At 42.4% G+C, this 13,300-nt stretch overlaps 1 protein-coding gene across 4 annotated transcripts in view; it reads right to left on the bottom strand.

Moving 5' to 3' along the window:
* mon2 (MON2 homolog, regulator of endosome-to-Golgi trafficking) overlaps nucleotides 1–8,833 on the bottom strand; it is a 37,159-nt gene extending 28,326 nt beyond the window's left edge. For all 4 annotated transcript variants that reach the window (XM_042109262.1, XM_042109264.1, XM_042109263.1 and 1 more), the window contains exons 1-4: nucleotides 8,338–8,833; nucleotides 2,412–2,475; nucleotides 1,346–1,473; nucleotides 81–212 (exon numbers count right to left, since the gene is read on the bottom strand). In XM_042109262.1, the coding sequence (XP_041965196.1) occupies nucleotides 81–212; nucleotides 1,346–1,473; nucleotides 2,412–2,475; nucleotides 8,338–8,445 (432 nt within the window). In that variant the 5' untranslated portion in view covers nucleotides 8,446–8,833. The remainder of the gene's footprint in view (nucleotides 1–80; nucleotides 213–1,345; nucleotides 1,474–2,411; nucleotides 2,476–8,337) is intronic.
* Nucleotides 8,834–13,300: the final 4,467 nt, after the last annotated feature.

Here is a 13,300-nt window from a genome sequence, read left to right as displayed (position 1 = left end):
GTGATGTACTACTGTCAACAGTTGGACATCTGCTGATGACCTGTGGCCAGGCAGGGAGAGGTCAACGCGTGCACCAGTACCTTGGACAAGACCTCGTCGTGCACCACCGTGTTTGTGGTGAGCAGCACCAGGACCGTCTGCAGCAGCTTCAGTTCCTCCAGGCCATTCTCCATCAGCTGCCACAGCATGTTAATGATGTTTCCAGCCGCCGCCTGGCCAACACACATACACACACGCGCGCACACACACACACGCGCACAGATACACAGCACAAACACACATACACACACACACACACACACACACACACACACACGCTTAAGCCTCATGAGGAAGGGTCATTTTCACACCTCAGATCAATGAGTCAGTAAGAAAATGTCAGAGATCAACATCATAGCCTCACGGTGAGGCCATGAGGTCACATTGAGTAGGCTAGAGGATGGCCTGTCCCAAAGATTTAAATGAGAGTTTCAAAGGTCACTATAACAAAATGCTGCTGCCATCCAAATTCTTTCTGTCCACACAAAACACTGATAAAGCACATAAAACAAAAGAATAATCTGGAAACAAAACATAAAAAAAAGTCTTTGAACCAACATCTAAATGTACTCTACATGCTCTGAAATTCTGCCAGTTCCACCGAGAATCTGAATTACGATCGACAACGGTGTGGGGTATTTGGAAAGAGCTCGACCTCGTCCACCGCTGGTGCCTGTCACAGCGCTAAACCCCAGGGCTTATGGGAGATGCGGGGGCAGTGGACCATGAGGTAAGGGCTTTTTTGGACTGAGCCGGGGATGACCGCTCCTGATCAGTGCGCGGAGCGGCCACAGACACGGCTTCTTTTTTCCAGACCGCTGGTCTCCTCTGCTGATCTAACCCAGGGATTGTGGCTTGAGCATGTCTGGGCTCTGCCATTAGATTCATGACCAGTGAAGAGGAAGTATGGGAATTTGGCTTAGTTCAAATAGAAGCACTTTTATGGTTTGTACTGAAAACGCAGGATTTCAAGGAGCATCTTATAATGAAGCAATATGGCACCAGTGAGAGAGGGGTTGGTAAAGACATACCTACGGCTGGAGTTCAGCCATAGGCACTTCCATCATATTACCTGTTTGCACTGTGGTTTTATGATTTTGTGAACAGTGGACTACAACAGACAATATTTCTTTGCTTCTTGAGAATAAGGCTTGCAACACACTGTTTTGTTGTTGTTGTTTTGTAAGATGTCTGGCCAATATTGCTTCAACATTTTTTCAACCTATGGATCACCGGCTCCGTCTAGTCGTCTTGTTGTGTTGTGTTGTTGTGTTGTTGTGTTGTTGTTGTTGTGGTGCACCCTTACCTCGGACACCACCTCGTGGGACATGAGTCTCTGGATGGCGGCCAGGCACAGCTGGGTGATCTTGGGCTCTTTGGTTCCACAGCCCATGAGGAACGGCTGCACCACCTCCGAGCTGTTCTCCTTCAGAGCTGCACACACAAGCAGACGTCACGTCACGTCACGTCACGTCCACCAATTCACTCACACTGCTGAATAGTGACCTCATCAAGAAGGAAGCGTCAACAGCACATGCTGCACAAAGAAGCACTGAAGGCATGCACAATGGGGCTAGTGAGAGCTGTAGTTATGAGTAATGGACTCCCCTCTGGTCTCTGGTCACTAACTGGCAGCATTTCCTTCATGTACTTAGTATTCAGCTGAAGCACAAACTTTTTTAGCCTGCACTTGAACTGAATGAATGAATGAATCTTTGGTGTTAAAGTATCTGTTGATCTGACACCAATGACCTTTACGGTAACAATAGCACTAAACAGGAACCAAGTTGCTGAAAGTGCCAATCAGTCCGTGCAGAACGGGGCATGATACAACATGATAATGAAGATGCATATGAGACAGAAACACAGATATGAGACAGAGACAGCTACCAGTGACAAGTCAAACCACAAAACATGCTGTTCAATGTTATCAATAAGCGTACACATTGTTTAACTGTTCTGAGTACATTGAAATTAATCTTGTTAGCCTCACTTGATAAGATTCCTTTTGAGACTTGAAAATGTAACTCTGTAAATGTTTGTACGTACAATTAACATTGTACTTTCAGTATGTACGTCAACATCGGTACTTTTTGTACTTGCGTAATGCCACATAGACATGGTCTCAGACACATTAAAGTGGAAGTGGTAATGATGGCTTCGGGACTGATGGTTCCATGTACAGTATTTCAGGAAGAGTTCAATAAGCACTGTTCACACTGGCTAAGAGACACAGAGGGAGAATATTCAGGCCGTCAGGTCTCCCATGAGGACACCACCAATGACCACTCCTCAGGGTGTTCTGCCAGACATTACACGAGCTCCACAATAACATTAGGCCTGTAATTTCATGAAAGACAGATTTAGTTTACCTGCTAGAATATCTGTGTTTCTGGCAGCAATAGTTTTTATCTTCACAATCCCGGATTCTGCAGCCTAGAAATAAACACAAAGATAAACAAAACCCTGTTAATTTCCACAGGCTCAATCCTGGATACGCTACCCATTACTACTCTAGCTTTCTGTTTACCTAAGCAGGACAAGGTTTCTGAAAAACAGAAACATTGTCAGGGTCACACCAAACCAAAATACAAACTAAGTGGACCACCGTGTAATGACATCACTTATGACTCATTCTGTGGCCTTCACTTGCGTATTGGCTAACATGATTGAGTCTTTTGCAGCTGAAGATGTCATTGTAATTGTGTGTGTCCACACACCCAACTGTGTTGGGTGTAAGTATTAAAAGAAAAATTTAAGTAAAACAAAATGAAAGCTGAAAAAAAAAACCCCAGCCCATCAACTTCAATGTACTGTAACCTTATTGACAAGCCAGTAGTCAGTAGGACTAAAATATGTTGTTATTTATGACATAGTTTCACATGACTACATACTGTACCCTTTAGTAGTGCACTACAGCAGATATGCATCCACTATCCATTACTGTGCTAGAATCAACATGGACATGAAAGCATCAGGGAAAAGATGCCATACAAGCTCTGCAGCCGGAAATGACCCTATTGCTGAAGGGGGTTAGAGTGGGGATGGAGTGTGTGTGTGTGTGTGTCTGAGACAGCTCAGAGCAATGTGCACTCTATAGCTGAGCTCTGGCTGCCGACCCACATTGTGCAGTCCACAGAAGACTCTGTCTGTCTGTCTGTCTGTCTGTCTGTCTGTCTGACCATCGGGCATTTGCCCCTGTTCAGCCTTTTAATAGCTCCATGTTTACTGTGACTACCACAAAGCGTCCCCTCCTGTTCAGTGTATTACTTGCTTTCTCAGCAGTGCTGTGATCAGCTGTCAGATCCGCTGCAAATCAAACGGTGTGAACAACAGGTCTGCCTTTACACGTGTGAAAAGGTTCATCTGGCTCAGAGAGCTCTGGGGCTGTGCAGGTAGGCAGCTGTGCTCACATCTAGGTGCTGCGAGAAAGTACAAATGCAGGAATAAGTGGATATAAGAAAGATGGATGCAAATGAGCCTTAAATGATTGCATGGATGCCTTAGGATTCATCGTAAAGGATTTCATAACAATATAATACAAGATGGTAAGGTTATGTCCAAGTCCTTTCAAACTTCAAACTGTAGTTTTCAACTACATCGAAGGCCATGAAATGTAAGACTAACACAATATAAAGTACCTCGCAATATAAAGTACATCACTAACGATCATGCTGAACCCAGGTGTCTGCCAAAGCATTAAAGCATTTTGATGCTAAAATGGGAAGACAAAGTGGACACAGTCCTCTGGCATTTGAGGTAGTATGTCATTAAAATCATGCTGTTTACCCTGTTAAGGGCAGAAGGGTGTCGAGACTGTATTAAAATAAACCACTTTATTCAGCCAACAAGGTTACATGCCACAGCTGCGGCTTTCTCAGTGTGGCTCCTGCCAGAGGCCTGGTAAGACTTCTGACTGGCCTAGCCTACTCCCCAGAGGTCTTCAAAGAGAGCATTGTTAATACAAACATGACTGACCAGCGTTGTAATAATGCCTAGTAAAGGTCAATGAAATTACAAACAACAATGATGGACCCATAATATAAAACCTTATTTAGTTTTATTCACAACTGATCTTTTCTCTTAAAAGAGAGAGCACATATTGGTTTGTCACTTTTTGAAGCATGCTTTTATAGACAACTCTCATCTTCTCATTTTGTTGGTATACAATCATTTGGAGGGCAGATAAACACACACTTTGTCATTCCAGCTCCACCTTGGGCCTAAGCAATGCCCCATGCAGCTCCACCTAGGGCCTAAGCAATGCCCCATGCAGTTATGTGGTCTGGATTGGACCTCCAACCCCACGAAAATGTTAAAAAATAAATCTTTCAACAGCAAAATATCACAAACCTTGCTAAAAAAGACAATATTTCGCATGCAAGCAAGCCTTTTGTTGGCATTTGTATTGGGGTTTACATGCCATTTTAGTAGACTGTTTTCAACCAAAGTACCAACCACTGACTACAGTAAGAAAACAGGTGACACATTCAATTACATTCAAGAACCCTTGAAATAAGATATAAGATAATAAGATAAGATATGACCCTCAAACAAATTGTACATCCAAAACAGCAAAACACACTGTGGTTCACTGCTAAAGGTGGAGGTCGAGAATACCCACAAATCTGGAAATAACTAGGCAACAGAGATTTAATTTCAGTTGGCTCGAGTCTCTAGAATCCAGAATCAACATCCATGACGAACTAATAGCCAGCCTAATCTTAAAAAGTGCAGGCCTCGCTCTCTGCCTTTGTTTGGATTTGGGAGCTTCTGGCCTTTGATGGAGGTTGTGGGCGAATAAGGGGAGATCAGTGCGCTCCAGTCCAACCACCTAGTGGTTGTCCTCACAAAGCCAACGCATGGACTTCCAGCACAGGAAGCTAAACCAGATGGAAATGTGCAAAGAAAGACTGCGTGGTGAAGTAGCCTAGCCACAGTTGAAATAACAATAACAAGTTGTCTTTGAGGAAAAGCAAGGATGTAATGGGGGCAGCCGTGGCCCACTGGTTAGAACTCTAGACTTGTAACCGGAGGGTTGCCGGTTCGAGCCCCGACCAGTGGGCCGCGGCTGAAGTGCCCTTGAGCAAGGCACCTAACTCCTCACTGCTCCCCGAGCGCCGCCGTTGTAGCAGGCAGCTCACTGCGCCGGGATTAGTGTGTGCTTCACCTCACTGTGTGTTCACTGTGTGGTTCACTAATTCACCGTTTGGGTTAAATGCAGAGACCAAATTTCCCCTCACAGGATCAAAAAAGTATATATACTTATACTTAATGTAATGTATGTAATGACTAGTCAGACAGTACCACTGTGCTTCACAACAATCAGGAATAAGGAAGTCTTTCCTGGTTTCAATAACCTTGTGGAAACATTCTCATAGACAAACAAGCTTATAACTACGACTACTTGTTGAGTCCGGGGATGTTAGACACATAATGTTGTATAGGCCTAATGCAAATTGATCCTAAACTGGATAAACTGGCTGAGCAGTAATGAATAGGCTCTATGTATTGTATGAGAGCTAAGCTACAGCTGCCTATAAATAACCTTCATTCAGGCCTAGGAATAGCAATCCTTCTAGCCTACAGGGTAGTTCTAACTGAAATGAACTGTCTTAATGGTGATGAGGAGGATAAAAGACAAATTAAGTTGGGGATCTCTTGAGAGGATGAAACACCACATCAATCTAAGGTTTTCTTAAATTGCCTTTAGTCAAAATGATATTAATCACTATGGTAACTTTAAAACCAAATTGATTTTGGCGACATAACTAACAACACACCTGCACTAAGGGGCCAAATGGATTTAGGCCTATTTATGTAGGCCTGTATGTAGAATGTAGGCCTATTTAAAGCTGGCACTGAAGCCTCTCCTCCAAGGAAACAAGCTGACCATAGACAAAAGAGGAACTGTTTTTAAAAGTCCCTACATATGGAAGAAAACACTGAAAAGCTTTAAATGTACCACACCCTCATGGCTGCTAGCCTACAAGTGTATTTTTGGCCCCCGAAACACAGCCAACTTTTCCTTAACAGCTGGGCAACTCATCAGGAAAACAGCAAACTCTCTCAAAGTTTTGATGTTTAGATCTAAACATCAAGGCAACAAGTCCATTATGACCTCGGCTCACTTTAGAAAGTGTTTCAGAGAAAAGCGACAGGCTACACATTTCAGAAAGACAGACAGAATAAATACCAGATGCACTCTACTCATGTGACATTGATAAAAAAACAAAAAACACGAGAATCATAGACAATTTTGGGGATGTTTCTACTTATCTCAGCCAATGAATTGTTGACTGATAAGAAAATTAGAATGAGGAAAGCTGAAATGAGCTCGACATCAACTTTCCAGGAAATACACTCAAAAGATCTGGATCTACTAGGCCTCACTGAATACTCTTCCTGAAAGGACAGTTTTCAGGGACAAAACACTAGGCATTAGGCTAATCTGCAGGGTAATAATTCATTTGGAGATATCTGGCCATAATCAAACATTTCTCCAAAGTGAGCCTAATGTTGGCCATGTAAACACAACAACACACATCCGTCACTGACCTCCAGAGTAACTGACAGAGACACTGGTACATGTGGACTTCAAAAACACCAAAAATGCAAATTCAGCCTTGCTTTCTTGCTTTTCATATTCAACACTCGAGCATCTCAATGGTTTACTGAGCCCCGTGTCAGACCTAGTGTTTACTAGAGCTCACAAAAAGATGAAGGGGAGAGCAGTACAGTACAGTTATTCAACACATTTCCAAGTAGGGCTTCAAAGATAACTAGACTAAGGAACACTTGGAAGTGTGACTAAGTTCCCACACAAGGCCAGAGGTTGTTTAGCAGTTATTCATTTTTGGCCTATACCCTGTAACAAGCCAGGCTGCAAAAACACTATACAGTTAACCTGACAAGTTAGCAGAGATACAGGTTGGGCCTAGTCACTGGAGCCCTGGTTTAATTTGTTAACCATTTGAATTTTATTACACAAATTATCTGTTTTTCTATGTTTGTCATGTTTCCAGTTGTTTAAAAGCTGCAAAGGTTGTCAAAGTCAATGACCATTTTTCACGAATCCTCACTGAACAAGAATTTTTCAAAGCTCTCGCTTTACATTTATAAACATTCAATGACTTCACTAGCTTATACAAATGAAATCTTGGAGTCATTGATTTGCCAAAATATAATACATAAAAACATATGTTGAAGAAAAGTCCATGCATTTCAATGTCCTACAACTGAAGGACTTTGTGATAAACTGTAGGGCAGGCTGTATCCTACCATAATGCTCCAGCTCAAGTGTCCAAATATGTTTTGATTGCTCCATTTGATTCCTTCAATAAAAGTCATATCTTAATGGGAAGAGTATTTCCCTAATTTGTGAAAGCTTTGGAGTTCCTTCATATGAGTAATGATGACAAAACCCTAGTTGTGACCTGCTCTAGCCTATAGCTTTCACAGGCAACAAAACAAATCTGGTCCACTCGGGATCAGTTTCTGATCCTATATGGTCTTGTAGGTAAGTAGCCGTCATTTTCAACCAAAACGGTTACTGTATGGCTAGAGGCTTACTGTACCAGGCCTCCAAGTAATACGTGTATGGTTAAGCCAAGTATTTGATCGTATTTGAGATCATGCAAACAAATAAGGGCAAACAAAATATCACAAATGTAAATGATTACATCTGATCAACCTCATGCATCACTGACACGTATAACTCCAGAGGCTTTTGAGGATGCTGTGTCGCCCAAGACGCAAGAAGTCAGAATGCATAGTAGGCTGCTTAAACGTGGCCATTTACTCGGTCCACTCTCATCTGAACTCATCTGATCACAAACTAAACAGATATCTATGTCATTTAATTCAGCTCCATGTTGTTTAACCAAACTAAGTTTCTTTAACGCCAACGTTAGATGGAATAAAGAAAATCCGTCCGCATTCACTCTGAGGTCAGTGCACAACCACTAAATTGATGGGCCTAGTGTAACTTATAAACGCATATGTTGGGGTATTGAACAGATAGTTTGCTTGACAAACAGCATGAGAGCCATTCCTTTATTGTCAGAGATCTGGCTAACTTACCCCACTGCATATGCAGCTGAGACAGCTGCATTACCAATTGAAGTGTCATCTCTCAAGCAACCCTTGCTTATAGTAGGCTACCGCTGTGTTGATGACATCAGCGAACACATGAAAATCCATTTGGGAGTAAGGTTTGTACGGGAAAGACTAGTCATAAATTCTTTAGCAACACTCATTTACTAGACGCTGGCTAGTTAGCTAGCTAGCTAACGTTACCTCTTTCACAGGGGGGAATTTTTTCTTGCATTCCATGGACAGAGACCGCAAATCCGTTTGCATGTTCTCAAGCAATTTCTTCACGGCTTCGGGGCTGCTCGTCGACATTATTGCTATTGTCTCAAGCCAAATATCCAAAACATGAAAATAATAGGCTTGCAATAGCAATCCTAAGACAGGGTCCGGCCTACTTTTTCACCTCCAGTGAAAAAATAAAAGCGATGTGAAGCACTACACAAGCGTCCATTGACACAATCTTCCACTTTTCTTGCACTAATCGTCTGATTGCAGGATTAGACTGCCGTAGACGTCATCTGTCTCCCTTCACCAGGTATCCAATGCATCACCCATAACACTTGTCATCATAGATATATGTCCAGTGACGTTAACAGCTAGTAAGAATAACTTATTTGTTCGTTTCAGCCATGGGTTTCATGGCTCCTGAATTCACCATAGCTAGCTAGAGTCGTTCCGATCCCACAATGCCTGTGCGAATATTGACACGTCACTTGGACTTCCGTAAACAGTGGCCGGATTTCATGTCTATGATAAAACCTTTTGTATCGCCCCCTTTTGGTTGTCTTGGGGAATACAAGTCCTCTTCGAAAAATGGCCTTCCCCCCCCAAGAAAAGAGACTCAGAAAAATTACATGAGAAACTAGTCGGCGTTGAAGAGGATTAGAAGGTGATATCAGTGAGTTTTCCTCCAGACTCATATTGAAAGTAAATGTGATCTCAAGTTCTCCATCAAATGAGCTAGACTTGATGATGATGTTTACATGTACTTTCAGCTGAGAGAAAAGGCAGTGCAGTACTGTCACACACACACACACACACACACACACACACACACACAGATAGCAAAATCAGATTGGCAGATAGCCACTTATTGTCCGCCGTTGGACCACCATCTCTTTAAATTTAACTTGTCATGAATATTAAGAAAAGTTAATAGAATTATATATGGAGTATAACTAAACAAATAAAAAAGATTTTAGACCAATAGTGGCAAAATATCAAGTCAAGTCAAGTCAAGTCGGCTTTTATTGTCAATTTCTTTACATGCACTGGTCATACAAAGAATTGAAATTTCGTTTCTTACTTTCCCATGCAGACATAGACATACTTTAAATACAGACATAGACATACTATAGACATAGCCATAGACAATAAACATTACATTAAAGTGCAAGACTGAAATATAGAACATGTATGTATCAAAATAGAAATATAGGACATATATATATAAAAAAAAAAAAAAAAAATAGAGGTAGTTGTGTTGTATATTTATATAGTCTTAACAGTTACATGAAGTTTAAAACTTGTGCTTGTGTGACCTGTATATTTACATTGATATGCAGTATGCAGTAATTTAAAGTATATCAGGCTTGATGTGAAGCAGCAACACGTTAGGCTGCGCAGTCACAGTGCAGTTCCACAGGGCGGTGTTGGGGGGTGTTAGGGTAGACAGGATCCTAGTTTCCTAGGTTCCTGGCTGGCTGGTGGGTGGGGGGGGGGGCTGTCAGTGATGGGAGAGTGGGTAGAGTGTTCAGCATCCTGATTGCTTGGTGGATGAAGCTACTTGCCAGTCTGGTGGTGCGGGAGCGGAGGCTCCTGTATCGCTTTCCAGAGGGCAGGAGGCTGAACAGTTCGTGTGCAGGGTGGGTTGTATCCTTGACAATCATTAGTGCTTTGCGGGTGAGGCGGGTGGTGTAAATGTCCTGCAGGGAGGGGAGTGGTGCTCCAATGATCCTCTTAGCTGTGTACAGTGCGCTGGAGGGTCTTCCTGTTCTGATCTGTGCAGCTTCCGCCCCACACTATGATGCTGCTGGAGACGATGCTCTCGATGGTCCCTCTGTAGAATGTAGTCATGACGGGAGGCGTGGCACTTGCCTTCTTCAATTTGCGCAAGAAGTAGAGGCGCTGCTGGGCTTTCTTCGCCAGTGATGCTGTGTTGGTGGTCCAGGAGAGGTTGTCGCTGATGTGCACCCCCAGAAATTTTGTGCTGCTCACTCTCTCCACAGCATCTCCGTCGATGGACAGTGGTGGCAGTTGTTTGTGGCCTCTCTGAAAGTTGACAACAATCTCCTTGGTCTTGCTGACATTTAGCAGGAGGTTGTTGTCTTTGCACCATTTAGCCAGCAGGTCTACTTCTTCTCTGTAGTGAGCCTCATCGCCCTTAGTGATGAGGCCCACCAGTGTTGTGTCGTCCGCAAACTTCACCAGATGGTTGGAGCTGTGAGTGGTTGTACAGTCATGTGTTAGCAGTGTGAAGAGCAGGGGGCTGAGCACACACCCTTGAGGGGCCCCCGTGCTCAGGGTCAGAGTGCTTGAGGTGTTGTCCCCGACACGTACTGCTTGTGGTCTCTGCAACAGGAAGTCCAGCAGCCAGTTGCAGAGGGAGGTACTGAATCCTAGCTTGTCCAGTTTGCTGATGAGTTGTTGTGGTATTATGGTATTGAATGCTGAGCTGAAGTCTATGAACAGCATTCTCACATATGAGTCTTTATTGTCTAAGTGGGTGAGGGCTGGATGGAGGGCAGAGCAGATTGCATCCTCCGTGGATCGTTTGGCTCGGTATGCAAACTGGAAGGGGTCCAGGGTGGGGGGTAGGGTGGCCAATATTGGCCAATTTGTCTGCAATCCGCCAGAGAACCGATGAGCAAAATCCCAGCGGACCGCCAGCTATGCCCCCACACACACACTCACACAGAAGCACACATACACAGAGAAGCAAACACACACATGCACACACTCACTTAGGCCTACAGTGTACATGCACATAGAATATTCAAATGTGTAAGGATGTGGATGGCCGACAGTCACTTCTGCCAGCACAAAATAGAAAGTCATCTTTAATTGGGAAAAAATCTTTATTTTTAATGCTTTGGGTTACAGATGTGCACCTGTACAAAAAAGGAATTCAGGCAATCATTGTATAACTGTGTGCAACTGTTGACAGTACCTAACAGGCTTCTTATAAAAACCTTGGGATTTTGTTACTGCTTTTAGTCACTTAGTTTTCTGCAGCTTTAGATAGATAGATAGATAGATAGATAGATAGATAGATAGATATATAGACAGGTAGATACATACTTTATTTATCCCCAGGGAAATGTAGGCATCCAATAGCTTATAAAACACAAGAAAAACTCTCACAACACAGGATGAAAATACAATTGTAAGGTGATAAGTCTATCCACCACACTCATAGTTTCCCCACATATATCAAAATGTGTATAATGCAACATAAGGAAAAATAATTTCTGGTACCATCCAATGACCCATGCAATGAAAAATTAGTCTAAAATGTTACGGAGCTTTATCCCTGACACATTAAGGCAGTTGGCGCTGGAAGCCTCAGATACGCTTTTATCAAATGGGGGAGCAAAAATGTCAGGAGTTGCCACCAGCACAGCAGAGCATAATATTATCATGGTGCTTTATGTTACTTTGGAAACAAATGACAACACATTAGACTGATAGGCCTACACACACAAAAATGCAAACCTGATTCTAATAATAATAATAATAATAATAATAAAAGAAAATATTTATATTCCTACATACTTCTGTAAATGTCATTCCATTAAAACAAAGGGTTAGATTAGGCTTATGTCTAGACCATAAGCTGCACCAGGAACTTCTTTTGTAATTGTACAATATTAAAAAATCAAAAATTAATATTGTCCTATACACTGAGACAAGCACACATTGAAGTACTGCTGAGCTATGCTGATGTGCTACAGAATATAAACAAAACACTGACCCCACCTAGTTGTAATGAAAATACATTCTAATTACATTATGTGATATAGTCAGGTAGTGGCTTCACAATTTAGTGAATCATTTTAGTAACAGAAGTCCAAAAACTTTTGACTTGCAGTTTTCTCTAAGCTTTTAATTGGTCCAGTTTTCTATTAGTCACTGATTTATGATATAGTGTATAACATTTTTGTAAATACATGTTGTGCCTCCATTTTAATTTGCACACTTTCCACAATATCTGTTTGAGAAACCATGGATACTCATACCCCAAACATAGACCAAAAGACCAATATGTGAAGTAGTGATATTCATTATGTGAGAATTCAATTATATAGTTTTTGGCATATAATACAGGTTTTAATATTTAGGGGCAGCCGTGGCCTACTGGTTAGCGCTTCGGACTTGTAACCGGAAGGTTGCCAGTTCAAACCCCGACCAGTAGGCACGGCTGAAGTGCCCTTGACCTAACCCCTGAGCGCCGCTGTTGTTGCAGGCAGCTCACTGCGCCGGGATTAGTGTGTGCTGAGTGTGTTTAACTAATTCATGGATTGGGATAAATGCAGAGATATACTTATACTTATAAATATCAGGGCCCTAAACCTGGTGCATCAGGGCAGCAGGCACGACCGAACATCTTGTTGCTAGTTTACATTGGCGCAATGATCATTATTACGCCAGGTGTACAAGTTGACGAGTTGTCATATGAACCTTGTGCACCCACGGGCATGTCGATGAAAAAAACGAAGTGGTCAGGCACATGAAGTCAAGTCAAGTCTTGACAATGCAAAGACTGCGCTGTTGTGATTGGATGAATGTCCTTATAGAGTCTTCATTCAGTCAATCAAATAGTATTGGGGTAAGTGTTGTTCTTTTCAGGCTATGTTTTCGATTGTTACCCCGTGTAACCCCAGACTATGGCTTCACAATACTAGACCAAGTCCGATTTTTCACTTGATAGACACATCTGATGTTGTCCAAACAGTATGAACAGCTGAAGTCACATATAATCGGACTTTTTCCAATTCTGATTTGGGCCACTTCCATATGTGGTCTAAATGTGATGCAGGTCTGATGTTTCGCAATGCGACATGCAGTCTGAATACTTATATCAGAATTCATGTGACTTTTATGTTCTTCATTGACATTCGTCATAATTTTGCAATGGCGGAATTCCAAATATTTCACTGGAGCACCA

Source organism: Alosa sapidissima, chromosome 11 (genome assembly GCF_018492685.1).
Source record: "Alosa sapidissima isolate fAloSap1 chromosome 11, fAloSap1.pri, whole genome shotgun sequence".
NCBI lineage: Eukaryota > Metazoa > Chordata > Actinopteri > Clupeiformes > Clupeidae > Alosa > Alosa sapidissima.
This window is presented reverse-complemented; position numbering and strand designations above follow the sequence as displayed.